The following is a 16177-nucleotide window of genomic DNA, read 5'->3' as shown; positions in this document are numbered from 1 at the left end:
TAACCTCTGCAAAGAACTGTAACTCTTTGCTTATTTGATTTTTATCCTTCAGTAAAACATAGTTTCCTTAATCTATTTTTGCTACTTTCTAGCAGTTTCACTGGTGGGCTTCTTCTCTAAGCCCCACATTTAGCTTTGGTATCTGAGCACTCTTTCATTAAATTAAGGCAATTAATAAATGGAGACATTAAGCAATCAATTTTGCCTTGCGTATCTCCACAGCCTTACGTATGACTGGCTGTAATCACAAGATAAATGCAATGTGCTGATGTATGGTAATGCTCAATAATACATTCTCCGCCAGGCTCAATTCATCAGGGAGTTTCTGGAGGGGAGGCATTTGTTATTGGCTGTCTCTGGACCTCAAGGATAACATTTCTGTCCTTTCCATTGGCCGCCCCGCTGCTGCAAGCCTCTTCCCGTCTTATTTTGATGATGAATATGAAGGCATTCTAAGCTGTGCCGGAGCGGAGCTCTCGCCGACTGCACTCTCCTCCCCGGGCTCAAGGACTCAGGGGCTCCCTGGCTGCTTCCCCTGCCCACCGTCAGCAGCAGCGGCAGCAGCGGCGGCAGCAGCAGCGAACGCCAAAAGTTGTGATGCTTTTCTTCACCCAGTGCTTTGGGGCTGTGTTAGATCTTATTCACCTGCGGTTTCAGCACTACAAGGCAAAGAGGGTTTTCTCAGCTGCCGGGCAACTTGTCTGCGTCGTCAACCCAACGCACAGCCTAAAGGTGGGTTAAAAATATTTTTTTCTTTTCTGACATCTTCTCATCCTCCCCTCCAACCCACCGGCGGCTTTTCTCCACAGGGAATGAAATGATGCTCTGAGAGTGCTGTTAACACATTGCAGCCCTGGCAGAGGGGATGTTTGCATTGTTTGGCTGCTCAGTTCCCTTTGGAGCAAAAGGAAAGCAACCCGCTGCTCTGAGAGACCATCGGAAGTAGCTGCTCCCCCTCCCCAAAGTTTCCTCGTCCCTTTCACCCGTGTAATGAGCACGCATGTTGCGAGCCTCTGGAGAAAATGACTGGAAAAGTTAGTTGGATGAATTAAGCTCCGTTTCTGGTGGAAGGATGCCGAGCGATCTCCCAGACTGACACCCCAGCACCGCTGGCTGCTGCCCAGCCGTGGGGAGTGGGGTCAGGATGGGGGGCGCTGGGGGACAGCATAGGGGTCTCTGGCTGCTGGTCTTGTTTGCTTTTTTTGGGAAAAAGGCTGTTTCTCTCTCTGAAGCGGAGTCTGAAAGCGCTTGTCTGGTGCTGAAAGTGTCCTTAAGCTGTTTGCAAGGTGAATCTATTTTAGGCAGGAGAATACATTTGCCTTAATGCAAAACTATTTATAGTCCCCATAAAACATTTCTCTTACTTACACGGTACTGGTTTTTCACTGACAAAGTGTCAAGAGCTCCGTCTATGCCAGACCCCTGATGTTTGTACATAGAGAAGGAGCAGCAGGGGGAGAAAGAGACTGCCAGGCTCTAATTACTTTGTTATGGTAGTGAATGACCAAGTTTAACGAAGTGACCCCTGTTTTGCTGAAAGTCCTCGTGGACCTGACTTGAGATGCCACTCTGCAAGCCCAATGCAAGCTCAGAAATGAATTCGATTCAGGACAACTTATCTTTGGCTCTGCTGGGGTCTCCAGAAGGAACTCGCAGTGGTTGTGAGGAGCATCTTTCCCAAGCTGCAGGTCCCCAGGAGGTCCATTGATGGGGTAAACCCCTCTTTGGAGCAGCATTCCCAAAAAAAGGGCAGATTTCCTGGAGTTATCTTTCCAGTCTTGGGCTGTGCTCAGGCAGGGAAAGATTGTTAGCAGCAGGATGCCATGTCCAGGAGGATTGCCATGCAAGGCTGTGCTCAGCCTGGTGAGCACTGCTGGCCAGAGCAGGATCTCCCAGGGGATGGACAGCTTGGATGCGGGCTCACCTGTGCCAGCATCCAGCTCCTCTGCCAACACAAGCTATTTAAAACACCCACAGCCTTGTTGCTGTCTGAAAGCATCTGGCGATCCAAATAGATAAAAGAAATATTCACGTTCCGAAGTGCATGGGGAGATTTTGTAAATGAGTGTTTCTGTGCTTGACCCCTTTTATGAGACTGTCTCCTGCTACTTTCATTTATAATTTTAATTAGTAAAAAAAAGCTGAGCAGAAAAAGGGTTATTGAAGGTCACAAGACAATTTCAATGCCAGTGGCACTGCCTGATGAGGTCCCACAGAGAGGTGTCTGCTGAATGCTTCACTGTTATCTAGGTCTAGACCTGAATTTATCAGTTCAGGTCCTCTTGAATTGCAGATTTGCTGTTGTAGGAGCTGCAGCATTTTACCTTTAAATGTCCAAAAAAATAGTTGATGCTTCTGTTCCTTTCTGTTAAACACAGAGGGCATTTTAGTGTATTAAAACCCCCATGACCAAGCCCCTCACTGCTCAGACTCAAAGCCCAGTAGAGAGATACATAATCTTGGTACTGTCTTGGCAGCTCTTGAAAGCAGGCACTGCACGTAAAACTCTCTCGGAAACAAAGCAGAGCCTTTAGGAAAGGATCTGACGTGCCAGTGAAAGCCCCAGAGAGAATTGTCTTGAACTTAGTAGGAATTGCTCCTGTGACAGGGTTGCAGTGGGAACCTAATGGCACCAGTTTCCCCACATGGGCCTGTTGAGACACCAGGCAGATGGACAAGCTGATAAGAAACCTCTCTGTTCTGAAAAAAATCTCTGATCGTAAAGTGAAAAACACTTTGAAAGTGCTCCTGAGTTACCCAGCTCACATCCAGATGGGTAAATATGTCAGGCTTTAGCACTGATACACTCTCAAGGTGTTCAGCCTGGTTTCCCACCAGCTCTGTAAGGAACACACCATTGTTTTGTGCTAAGAGCCAGAAAAGATGGGTGGGTTGGACCCCTTTGTGCCCAGCACGACACCAACAGCACCCAGTGGCCAGCAACATCTGTCTCCAAGCCGGACACCTTGTCCCACCTGCTCTTACCTGGTCATAGAGAGGTGGCCACCTCCAGTGGGCAAGGCGTCTTGTCTGAAAACTGATTTCAAAGACAAGTCAGATGAACCTGCTTCTCAGGGTGCATATTTTTGCCCTGAACATGAACAGGGAGGTTGTGATTGCTCCCTCCAGCAACCTGGTGCAAAGACTTCTGAAGCTGGAACAGGGAAATCACTTCCAAACTGTCCCATACACCAAATGACACCGGAGAGACTATTAACAATGAAAGGGATTAAGATATTCCTCTGTGATGGTTTACAGTATTATGACTACTCTGATGTTTCATAGTCTATTATTTCTAGCTGGGTCATTTCAACTGTAGCATTTTGTTGACAGCCCCCAAATCTATCTTAACAATTGACAAGTGGAGTGAAAACTGTATTAAGGTTCACAGTCAATGAATATAAGCCTGCTAGGAAACTAGCCCTGCTAGGGCTAGGAGCAATGTAATTTCTCTCCTTTTCCTTCAAGGCTTAAATGTTTGTGCTTACTCCAAAACTGTCAGCTCTTTGCAAAGGGATTATTTTATTCTGTATCTCTACAGCACCCAGGCAAGGGGCCTCCTGGCTGACTGGTGCAAATGATAAATGACGGGCATCATATTCTGGTGTGATTACATTGACATCCCTCACCTAGGTCAGGTCCTCAATCAGTGCCAACGCGCATAACTCCATTAAAGTCAAACCACTGCAGGACCTCAAATCTCACTCTTTCCGTCCAGGGGAGTGCTCAGAGATGGTGGTGGGATCTAGCCCACCTCGAAGACCCATGGCTGGTGATCACGTATGTGTGTCAGAGGTCATCATGGAAAGCACTCAGTGTGTGATACCCTTCAGGGAAAGTTTGCACCAGCTTCTGCTGTCACAAACTTGTACATAGACCAAGGGGAGGTTCTCCAATAAAGTTATATCAGCACATTGTCACCATAGCCACAGCCTGGACCTCTGACTGTGACCAGAGCCCATCACTTACCTCTTTCTTTAGGAGAGGTCTGGAGACTGGCAGAGAATCACACGTTCAGAAAAAAAACAATGTCTTTCTTCCAACTGAAAGGCTCATTAACTGGGAAGGCTGATGAGGGATTCAGTGTATCTTAAAGGAGATGATAAGAGCGTCAGCGCAGATATCTCTATTGATCTGCTGCTATTTTCCCTGTGCACAACAGGCTGACATAGGCGGCTCTAAACAAGGAAAGACAATTCTGCAGTCGTCACTCTCTGTTTGCCTGTCTGGCAGGGGTGTGAATGGGGTGGGGGGGTTGTTTTGGAGCCTCTTTGTCCTTCTTGCTGCTTTCTGCTCTTTGTCCTCCCTTGAGCTTCCCCAGGCACGGCAGCAGCACCTCACAACGTGGTGCTACAGTGGGATGAAAATTCACCTGCCGAGCAGAGAAAATCACATATTTACTGCACTTTTATAGGTCACCTTCATTCTCAATCATATTATATGCGTTACCTTGTAACCTGTCTTCCTTCAAGTGTACGGTCGCCCTGATGTCTCCCCTTGGAGAGGCACGGCCAGGCAATGGAGCTCCCCAGTTAAGTGGCTGCTCCCTCTAAGGCCACATTAATTAAAGGAGCACCGCTGCTGCTGCTGGCTGCAGGTCCCAGTGTGCCAGGAAAATTTTAAGGATCTCTGTGTGCATGGAAGAAATGAGCAGAGTTTGCTGGTCCCTGTGGAGATGAGGCTCAGTGAATTCCTCTGCATTTTTTTCCCTGTTAATACCAATTCTTCCCATCACTGCTAATTGCACCCTGGGGAGAAGGCTGCATCCTCACTCTTTAGCCGGCATCGGCTCCTGCCCAAAAAACCAGCTGTCCGTAGCACGGGACAGCAGTGCCATCACAGCCCAGCCGGGTGACGATGCTTTGTGAGGTGCTATGTACAGCTGGGTAAAATAGATCCTCTTTGTTCACAAAGTTACTAGCTTTTTACACGCAACGTTTACTCTTTGAAGAGTGTGAGAAGTGTGCTTCTAAATGGTAAAAAAGTACGTTTACAATGTTCTTGTAAAAAACACCCTTTCTTTTCTCTGTAGGACTTCAAGGAACTTGTTGAATTATGAAAGGAAGCATATTTAGAGGAGGCCGTAAATAGTTCAATCTTATATTCAAAAAGGATCATAACATGGTCTTCTAGCTGTCTTCTAGCTATTTTTTAAAGCAACAAGCAAATCTGTTATGAGTTAGGGAGGGGATTTGAATCCTGTTATAACAGTTTGGCTCTGCGTGCAGTGGGCAGCCAAATAGCATTGTAATCCACTTTATCCCCAGCAGGATTAAAGTGCTACGGTGCACTAGATTTATTTATTTATTTAGTGCAAGGAAGGAAAGGGACTCTGAAACCCACTGCTAACAACCCCCAGACGTCCTCTGCCACTGTCTCAGCCCAGACACGCTCAAATCTATCACTTAGGGTGCTGATTTACGGAGCCCAAGTGGCGTTTGGCCGCAATGTCCAGCAGGATTGTGACAGCCAAGATGAGGGGAGCTGCAAACCCTCCTGCTGCCTGCAAAGCCAGTTTTCTGGCCAGGCACCTGGGTCTCAGTTTGGGCCAGGGCTGAGCACCTCAGACCTCCAAATCCTTTCATAGGGATGTGGACCGCAGCAAGCAGCACTGCTTTGCCACCCATCCTTCAGCCCTGCCTCTGTTTGATGGGGTTTCAGTGGGTAAAACTGGAAACCAAGTTGACCGTGAGCACCCTGGGAGCCTTTGTCTGTGCATCCACAGTCACCTGCAGATGTGACCATAATGGTTCTCTCCAGAGGGGAGGCAGAGTACACTCACGCAGCTCTCCCGGGGGTCTGTCCATCCGTCACTGCTGCTGCCTGGTCCTGGGAGCTCCCCTCTCCCTTTTCCCTTCTCCTCTCGCCTCTCTTCCCTCTCCCAATAATCCTGAGCTCACAGACCCACACATCTGTACAAGCCACAGCACCACGGTGCGGGAGAACAGGGTGGCATGGGCTTTGCTCCACGCACACTGCAAAACAGGGCAGCTCCGAGCTCCAGCATGGTCTCCCAGAATAACAATTACGGCACCTCCTTGGCAGAGGCAGAGGGAGGGGAAATGCCGCCATCTCAGAAGTTTCTGTGTTAATATGCTTCATCTTCCTTCTCCCCATCTCCCACCCCAAAACCAATCTGAAAAATTAATTACCGCCGTTAACTGGTGCTGCCTGTCATGCTACAGCTCTGGAGATGGGATAGAGTAGATAAGCGTTGAGCCCTTTCCTACCCATTTTTGATTTTGGGGGTGAATTTCAATAACAAATCTGACCTGGTTGCAGGACATTTCAAGGCAGTTGTTATCAATGGGAAATGGCACCGTTGTTATAATATTAGAGAAATGCCTCTCCCCTTGACAGGACTTTTGCCCGCAGGGGTGAAGAGTAGCCGTCAGACACCACCACATATCTCTTTCTAATCCACCCACCCACTCTGATACAACTCAGTATATCAAGAATTTCTCAGTGCAGCCCGTCGGGTTAGATGTAATGGCCCAGATACCTCCCTCAGGAGAAATACTGCTCCAAAGCAATTGCTGTGGCTAACACATGGAGTGTGGAGGAAAGAGGGATGTTTTAATATAAGCCTTGATTATGTGAAATGAGTGGCGAGGTCTCAGGCTGCTTCCCAGCAGATGTAAGTCACACTTGGACATTCCCACAACTGGCATTAATTAGCACACCTTGCTGCTTGCCTCGGTAGAGAAGCCAAGCACTGAGCATGGTCCTGCAAGGCTCAGATGTTAAAAAGTCCCAGGCCAGGTTCCCAAACATAGAGAATTTTGCCCCAAATTCAGAATTTACAGAGTAGAAGTTCTTGTTCAATCATTAAGATGCTGTCCCGGTACCAAAGACCTCCCAGTACACTTAGCTGGGGACACTTAGAAACTTCTGAGTGACAATCCGTGGTTCTTTAGTTAATCCAAGAAACTGAATTTAAAGAAACACAACAGATCCTGAGACTTCTCATAAAGTGAAGGAAAGGAGCTGCTGTGCCTGTGCCCGGTCTCCCCAAGGCTTCGACGCTTCTTCCACCGTAGAAATACCATAATCCTTGTCCTGTTTGGCTTAGAACTGAGAACTTGGGTGTCACCCCTGACACCTCCAGAGCCTTCCCATCACAATGGGCCATCAGCATCTCTCACCCTGGTGCAGAAGAGGGAGAAACTGTGAATCCTGCAATATTTTAGTGGGAGAGACAGTCTTTACCCAGCTTTACTGGGGACTGAGTGAGGTAGCGAGGAGCATGGGACACACAGCCACACTCTTCTGGCTGTGGGAGGCTGGGGTGGTGAGGATTGCTGCTCTCCTGGCATGGTGGGAGCGATGACCATGAGAGCAATGACCATGATGGGCTGCCCTCAGCACATCTTGGTGGCATTGGAGCTGGCACACATGGCATGGCATGGCACAGTACAGAGCTGTGGTCCTCCTTGGAGCTGCTGGAGGTGGGTGCCAGGAGGTGCATGTGCCACCAGAACCGAGAGAATTGCTTCGGAGAGCTGAACAAGATTTAGGTAGTACACTGAGCCTGCTTTTCATGTGATTTTTGCAACAGAGGCAAGCAGAGCTGAGCCACCATGTTCAGCCGATTTGGGTCCAGCTTCTGATGGAGCTGGGGAGAGACTGGGCCTGAGGTCTCCGCTTGGGTCCTTCTGAAAGCAGGAGCAACTTCCCAGCCCATGAATGAACATGCTTTATTTGGAAATTGAAAGCATGGATGGCGAGACATTAAGCACTTTATCAGACTGCCTCATTTCTCTTTCTTTCCATAGCTTGCCTCTTTTTGCTAGATTCCTTCTTTTCTGCGTTATTGTTCCTCCTCATCCTGCCCACTATGTGCTATACCAAAGTCTTGTTCTCATCTGTCATTCAATAACCTAATTTTGGCCTTTTTTTTACTCCCACTGAAAGGAAAGCATCACTAATTTCACTGCAACTTTGGATCTCTTATTTTCCTCTAAGCTCTTTCAGAAAAAAATCATTCGATCCTCAGCTTGTTTGGTGCCACCTATTTACCTATTGACAGATGAAGTCCTGCTTTAAAATGATCACCAGCAAGATGAGGAGAGCTACAAGAGGCAATGAAATGTTCCTGTCATCACTTGCTGATGCAGTTGGAGTGGAAGCCAAGTGTCTTACACACCTGCAAAAGTGAATTGCCACTGTGCAATGGATCAGGGCTCAAGTAGTCAGGTCTGGCTGGAGGTGCCACAACAGTCCATCCAGCGCAATGAGCCACCATCATGATCCATTCACCAGTGCTGGCCAAAGAGAACATCTTCCCTCTGCTTCAGTGTGGTGGTGCAAAACCACTGTCAGCAGGGATTTAAGCTGGCAATCCGGCGTGTGCACTACCGAAGTAGGCACTCATCCCTTCTGCTTCCATGCTGCAGGAGCAAGCAGCTGGGGAGAGCAGTGGCCTCAGCTGGCTTTCACAACCTCCCACAAAGCTCTTACCCTTAGGGATTATTGAGGGCTGTGCTGAACGGCAAAACCCCAGTGGTGCATGGAGATCTCTTGAAAATTGCTCTGGGTGACCTGCTGCTAATAGCCACCTGCAATACTCCTGCTCGGCTCTCCCACAGAGTTCTCCTCCAAAGAGGGAAGAGTGTCCTGGCACTGCTGATGAATTTCCTGGCACATACGCAGTGTACAATTTGAAGCACTTTTATTTATTTAGAGGCATTTTGGAGCGACTTATATAACATTAATGGATTTATCTTTAGCTCTCCCCTTCAGTCTCCGCAACAACATGAAAGCATCTCGGGGGGAGAATGGCAGAGACCTCTGAGTACTTTGCATGTTTATTTTGGTGTTTGTTTTTTAAAAAGGTAGAAATGTTTGAAATAACTTTGGAAAGGAATTAACCAGTTATTTCCATACCAGATGTAGTGCTTTTCTTCTAGAGCAATTTCATTCTGAGCTGATCCAAACTGAAATCGCTTTTCCTTCCAGACTGGCCTCCCAAGTGAAAAATAATCTTTTCACAGCTTTAGTGATGTTACTGTTATTTTACATGTGGAAATATTAAGCTCCAGAGTGGTTGGCAATTGTCCATTAACCACTGGGAAATGCATGGTGGAGAAGAGACACAGGTTCTTGTGAATATCTTAAACACAAGATCACACACTGTCTCACATCAAGTGCCAGCTGAAGTGGAAAGAGAAACAGAGAAATGGAGCATAAATGAGACAGAAAAAGATTAAATCAGTAATGTCTTCTTGTGCAGAAAACAAACACTATAGATGAGCAAGGAGGCGGCTGCTATGGAGCAGAAAACCACATCGTTCTTCCACTCTTGGGGACTGCCATGTGGAAAATAAGCAAAGTAATAAGTGTGAAAATGGAGTAAATAACCACCACACAAGGATTACATAGGGCAGCTGGGGTAAGGGGACTGTTAAGGTCACCTTCAGGCTTTGCGGAAAGGAGAGGTTGAAATGGAAACAGCAGGATGGTGGCCGTGATCACGATGGTGCTCTGAACTCAGCAAGGCCAGTAAGGGGCTCAGTGTCAAGCATGTGCACAGATTCAAATATATGTATTTTTGCATGATCAGATCCTTATTCCAACATACTTATTCTAAAAATTATCAAACTTGATCCAGCAAAAGACCATATGAAAAGCCTTCTGAGTCTAGCAAACTTGTCCATCTCCTTTGAATAGTGCAGGGCAGATTGAAGACATCTTTCTCTTTAATAGAGGAGTGGGCCTGGATGTCTCATTGCTACATTGCAACATCTGCTCAGATAGGATGCTTCGTTGCACACAAGGAGGTGTTATCTCTGCTGGTAGAATCCCCATGGTATGACAAGTCACATTACAGACCAATGGGGTTTTACTTGTGGGGCAATTCTGTGATTCCCTACTTGCACTACCTGAGAGATGAGAACATCTCTGAGGTGCACCATCTTTTGGGGTCTAGGATCAGCGAGATGAATTGTTCTCAAAGGAAGACTGTCCTTCTTGCCACTGAAAATCAAGGAAGCCAGAAGATTAGCTTGGGATGGGTAGATCATTTTTATCTAGCTGAAGTTAGGTGAAATGAACTCCAGTTTCTTTGACTTACGCAAAAGAAAACCCAATCAGGACAATTGTCTCCTTAAGAGAAACCCAGAAAGTTTGGGCACAATAACACTAAGTATTATATTCACTACTATTTTACACAGGTTCAGGTAAGACAATCTTCTTTCCACTCCTCAAAAGCAAGCTTTGAGGGAGATCTCAGATACAGAAAAAAAGTAAAAAAAAAAAAGACTAGCAACACAACTGCAGGGTGAGAGCTTTCAATTTATTTCTACTAGAAGGAACATCTCATAAAGAAAAAAGTAGGCAACAACTTTTTGGACTAATTGACAACAGACAATTTCAGGCATACCAAACAAATAGACCACGGATGCTGTCACCATTGCCAGGCAATACAGAGGGACGAAGGGGTTCTAGTGGACGAGCTGAAAGTGAGCCAGCAACGTACCCTTGTGGCAAAGGCCAACCTCATCCTGAGTTGTGTTAGCAGGACTGTAACCAGCAGGAGATCCTTTGACACCTGAATTGTTCTGGCCCTGCAATCCTGTATAAAAACAGGATTGATATTTTGGAGTGCAAAGAGGTCTGCAGCAGTATAAGGGTCTCAAGAGCAATCATTGAACATATGAGTCAACAACAACCAAGCCAAAGTTGTATCTGAAAGACATATCTGAAAAGAATGAAGAAGACAGACAGACGGGCATTTGGGACATACTCAGGAACCCAAGGATCAGCACAGTAGGCTGATTCCAGTGAAATAATATGGAGCTATACTAGTTACACAAGTATCTGGTAATTTAAACTTGTCTGAAATACAAATCCTTATGGTAGTCTAAAGCCCAGAGCTATTACCAGCTAATTAAATCAGTTTGGATTGGAAAGGGGGTCACTGTGGCAGATGAGGGATGGCAAAATAGTACAAGGCATACTTCAAAATATGCTTTGGAACAAGCACCCTTATTGGTAATTACAAGCAATGCAAAATAAACTCTGAAGGGGAGAGGACAGACTGTTCATCATCCTTCTGTGAAGACTTCGCACCATGGCACAAGGGTAAATGCATTCCTAAAAAGCACCGAGTGGAGCAAATAACATAGAGCAAGTCGCATGGAACAAATAATCCACTTGGACAAATCTGCCTTTCATTCTCCTTACGGGATAGCTGCCAGCAGAACAAACTTTCCCTGGGTTTATTCAATTAACTGCTTCATGATTACTTGCCCCCTACGGCAGGATCCTTACTGCTTCAGACCCACTTTTTTGGTGTGTGAGCTCTGTTAATTAGCTGTGCAAAGAGGTATAAAGCAGAGAGGCTACTTAGGTAGTATCACTTCTGTTTCCTGTTTGGATCCTGGGTTTTATCCCAGGCTTGATGGAATTTGTTTCTATTTATCTTTGATTAATGAAAGCCAGATGTACCACACAGGTTTTGGTGAGTTAGGATGGGGTAACATCACTAGAGGTGAGGAAATGTTGATTTACCCAGCCTCTTTAGGCCAGCTCATGGTTTGCAGTATGGAAGTCTGCAGGTGAGCTGTATTTTGTTGGGGCAGCTTAAAATGTTGCCATCCCACATTTTGTTGTTCCCCTAAAAGCTGTCATTGCCTCTAGCGCAGGGGCAACAGAGGGGCGCATAAGCCTGCTTGCCATACCACCACCATCCCATTCCACAGACCTTTGTGGGTTCGTTAAAAGAGTTTTCATTAATATGTCAGACTGAAGAGGCAGCTGAAGTGCAGGCACATGTTCCCCGTTGCTGCCTTGGCTGTGGGAACGTGAGTCCCAGCAGTGGCCCTGCCAGCACTGGGGTCAGAAGTGTCCTGTAGCAAGCTTCACCAGAGGGTACCTGACAGGAGCATGAAGCATTGGTCCTTGAAAAGTGTTTTACTGGTGTTTTGTTGGCTTGGAAGGGTAGTTCACATTTCATTTTCTCTACTCGCATTCCTACAAAGTAGTTGTGATGTGGTCAGGGGATTGTCTGGATCGTTTAGTTTTCTCTCTGCCATCACTCCGGCAAAAGTTTTTTTTTGGGACCTCTTTACCCCTCTTCAGCCAAGCAGTATCCCATATAAATATTTGCCTAAAGACATGTAGCCCGGTTTAGGCCCCTCATTATCTGTGCTTTTGGGAGCGGATGAAAAGACGCATTTTCCACAGCCACCTGCCAACCTCAAGAGAATGCAAACTCAAAGAAGACAGCAGGAGCAAGTTCCTACAAATAGGGGTGTGTTTGCTTGCAGGCAGCTTATGGCTATGCCCTAGTTCAGGATATAAAATATGGCAGGGACAAAGACAAAATGCTTGCAGTAATTCACCACCACTTCATTTGGTTTCCTCCTTACAGCCAAACTGCAATGTTTCATCCAGTTGCAACTCCTGACTGGAGTCTCAAGGGAGAAGATACATCTTTAAAAATAAAACAAAACTTTTACTGAGTTTCTTCTGCCGCGGAAAATATTTCAAAAAAGAGACTCAAAAATGTTAAGGTCATGCGAGGTCATGCAAACATAACCACTGGTTTGTAAATAACTGATTATAAAGACTGAACTTCCTTTCAGGCTGTTGGTAAAAGATGAAGGCACTATCAGAAAACAGATCAGAAGCCAGCTTAATCTCCAGGAGCTTCACAAGGCAACTGAAGATAATTTAGTGCTGCAGCTAAGCACACTTTTACTGGTGAGGTATCTGTTAATAATTTTTAAGCTTTTAATGATTTTTTAATAATAAGCCAGTGATCAGAAAACAACATCTCAGTTCACAGATAAATCCAGGCTGTGCCTGGGTATTTTGCCTATTTGCTGCTTTAACTGAAGCAACTTCAATTTGCCAGAGGCCAAGCAACAGCCTATAGCAAGAGAACTCAGTCTGATGAAGCAGATGTTGGGGAAGGGAAGACCTTTTCTTATTCACTTATAGGGAAAATTAATTGATGCTGAAAGCAACCTTTCAGCATTTTTTGTGATAGTAACTCTTGTTTCTTGACTTTTACAACATAGAAGAAATGTGCAGATTGAGTAACTTCCGCGTTCTTTTTAATGTAAAAGGACCTTGATGCTCTCTAGAGGCAAGTCATGCAGTGGGGTGCAGACAGCTCCAGTCCTGGCTGACCCGTAATTACAGCTCAGGCACTCCAGTAAGACCCATGCCACCTGGTGTTTGCAAACAGCTGAGTGTTGAAAGATGAGCAAGAACCTAGTCCAGCCCTCTGCAGTTAGGAAATCTGACAGCCCAAGTCCAGTTTTGTGGATAACTTGTTTCTCCGGTGGGGAACAGCCCTACCTCTTGGTGGGCATCACCAGACTTCCCCAAGACCCATCCAGTGAGCATCTGTTCCTGAGTTCATGAGCAAAATCAGGCTGAGCTCCCTGGAGAGCACTCAGTGATGTCTGACCCAATGCCCTGAGCCCAGGCTACAGCTAACAGTGACAGAGAGTTTGCCGTGCTTGCCTTTATACCCAAGACTGCTTTTCCCCTCTGTGTACAAACACAGCCTTTGAGCTCACCAGCAGCACTGGCAGGCTGCCCACCTCCTGAACCGCTTGTCCCAGGAGCTGGGGTGAGAGAAAGGATGGAGCTGAGACACAGCAGAGACTGGATACGAGCCAGCCTGAGCCTAGCAGCTAAAGAGCTGCATTAGACGGGTGCTGTGCCTGAACTAATAAGCTCTGCAGGAGACAGGATCTATTCACTGCAGCATCCTGCCGAGGCGTTGGGGTTTATCTGCCTCCAAACTTGACGGGCACATCCACGTGCTGCAGCCGTCCATCGTGTCCCCAGACCCGCCGCAGGGATCAGGGAGCTGGGATGCTCTGCAGGAGCCTGTGCCTTTGGTTTGTCTCTCTGTAAATGAGGTGAGGGACAATGTTCTCCGATGTCAGTTTGGTGGTTTGGGATGGAGGCCAAACCAGACAAATCTCCTGCTGTAGGTTAAGCTGCTGTATGTGTGTGAGGGACCCATCTGCAAAGCTGGTCCTGTTGCTATAAACGCTGTGAAGCCACCAATCCTTTTGGTGTCAAAGAGGCTGGGAGGATATGCTCTTCCCATTTCACAGTTGGGCTGTAAATATCTAAGACCCAAAATGAGGATGATGAAGCTTAATTGTAGCCACCAAAGTTTCTTTTTTTTTCTTTTTTTTCTTTTTTTTTTACTTTAATCCCTTAATGATAATTATATTGTAAGTAGAAAATATAAAGCATTTTAGGAGCATTAAGTAATACTTGGAGGGCTCGTTAATCCACAGTTAATATGCAGCCACCACTGAGAGGGAATGAAGCAATCATGCCGCCACAGCATTACGCAGTGTGGTGTCCCTGCCTGCCTTCTGAAGGGAAGCAGAGAATGCTCACTCCACCTGGGACTGTAAGAGGAGGCAGAGATGGACAGAAGACAATGGTCTGGCGTAGACGCCACAAGGCATGTGCAGACCCCCTAACCTCCCTTGTCATCATGCATTGGGGTTTTGGGGTAGATCTGCACCAACATCTTGACTTTTTCCATAACAAATTCAGCAGAGTAGGCACCTTTTAATTTCAGCTTCCAACCAAAGTAAAATTCAGTCACCTAGGTCAAGGCTGAAGGTACTAATTTGCAAAGGTGTGTGTCAGTGCAGCAACTTCTGTGTTTTTCTCTAGAAAACGGCAAACCCCTTGGGAGGTCCATCATAAATCATCTACGCTTCATCAGACCAATGACCTGATAAAAAACAAAAACATATGTGGGAGTACTCACCATCCTTATCTTCACTGATAAACAAAAATGTTCTTCAGCACTTTGTGTTTTCTTGGTGGTTCCCCATGGACAACAGTGATTAGACTGTGCTTCATTCAGTACCAAGCACAAAGAGTTCCCAGAGCTGAAGCAGAGGCAGAAATTGTAGTGTTTGCAGTACTGCCAGTCAGTCTCGGGGGTTTAATTCCAGGGGAGGATTAACTCTCATAGAATATGTCCTAACGTCGCATGGCAAATAAAAAAAAAACCCACAAACTTGTCAGCTCAGTGGTAGCAGGTTCTTAACTAGCAGAAAATTCAAGGGGATACTGTGCACTGCCTTATGACAGGTTAAAATAAGAATGGAGGGGCATGTTAGGCAGTAGTAGATGTACAGGTACTACATGGTCAAAGGAAAGGTGTTCCTTTATACTGCCAGGCAACTTAATTTTCTGCATATCCGTCACCACAGAAAATGAGTACCAAGGCTGTCACAGTCCCAAATGGTGTGTGTGTGTATGTGTGTGTGTATTATCATCATTTTCAGTGTGCAAGATAAGGCTGAGGCCACTCATGTGCTGGCCAGGTTATTGGACATGCTGAATGGCATCTTGGATGCAATATTTTCATGGCTGAATCTCCAAAAATGCACAAATCCCATCAAATCCGGGCAGCTGCTTCTGTTGCAAAGCAAAGAGAGGAGCAAGAGCAGAAAGCCCACCTTTCTGGTGGGTTTACCTCTCAAACCCAGTCCCAAATCTGAAGAAGAGAAGAAATGCATGTGCTCAAAGGGGTAAATAAGAGCAGCCAGGGTGCAGGGCTCCCCGAGGTCCCGAGCCTGGAGCTGTACCCTGCAGCTCATGTGTTGGTGTTATCATGGTGGGAAGTGACTTGTGGTGTACACACAGCATTAGCAGCTGCCCCAAACTTCATGGCTGGGAAACAGTGGGTGTGGAGAGGTCATCCTCAAAATAGAACAGCAAATCGGCCCCCTCCTTCCTGCCCTGTGCTACTCTCGTCACTAATGTGGACATATCCTCTGAGCGTCTTCTAACCCAGATGCTATAGCTGGGGAAGCAATAAATGCCATATCATGATGTGATGCCCCTGATTTTCTGGAATTTTTATATAAGCATAATCCATTGATGTTATTTAATTATCATAATGCAGCTGCCTTATTCAAAATACATCTATTTGGTTTAATTTTATAGTATGGTAATTCACTACCAATGTCTTATTTAAAATGTATTTACAGAGGGAAATGTCAGAGATGCATCACTTTTTCATGCCCAGTAAATGCACCCACAATAACCAATTTGGTATTTAATTAGCTTGCTTATGATCTCACCTCTGAGATAAATTATTTCAGAGAATGTGTTAGCTAAGATGCTTAAGCAGGTTCTCGGGGAGAGGATGCACCAGCTGCAGGTCAGCAACAAT

At 46.1% G+C, this 16177-nt stretch overlaps 1 protein-coding gene across 1 annotated transcript in view; it reads left to right on the top strand.

The window, feature by feature from the left end:
- The first annotated feature begins 272 nt into the window (after window positions 1-272).
- Window positions 273-16177, top strand: part of SIAH3 (siah E3 ubiquitin protein ligase family member 3) — a 46397-nt gene continuing 30492 nt past the window's right edge. Inside the window, 2 exon segments of the mRNA XM_065658711.1 lie at window positions 273-581; window positions 583-732. Of these exon segments, the coding sequence (XP_065514783.1) occupies window positions 273-581; window positions 583-732 (459 nt within the window).

This window comes from Caloenas nicobarica, chromosome 1 (genome assembly GCF_036013445.1).
Source record: "Caloenas nicobarica isolate bCalNic1 chromosome 1, bCalNic1.hap1, whole genome shotgun sequence".
In the NCBI taxonomy this organism is placed as follows: domain Eukaryota; kingdom Metazoa; phylum Chordata; class Aves; order Columbiformes; family Columbidae; genus Caloenas; species Caloenas nicobarica.
The sequence above is the reverse complement of the archived record's forward strand: the minus strand, read 5'-3'. Positions and strand labels throughout refer to the sequence as shown.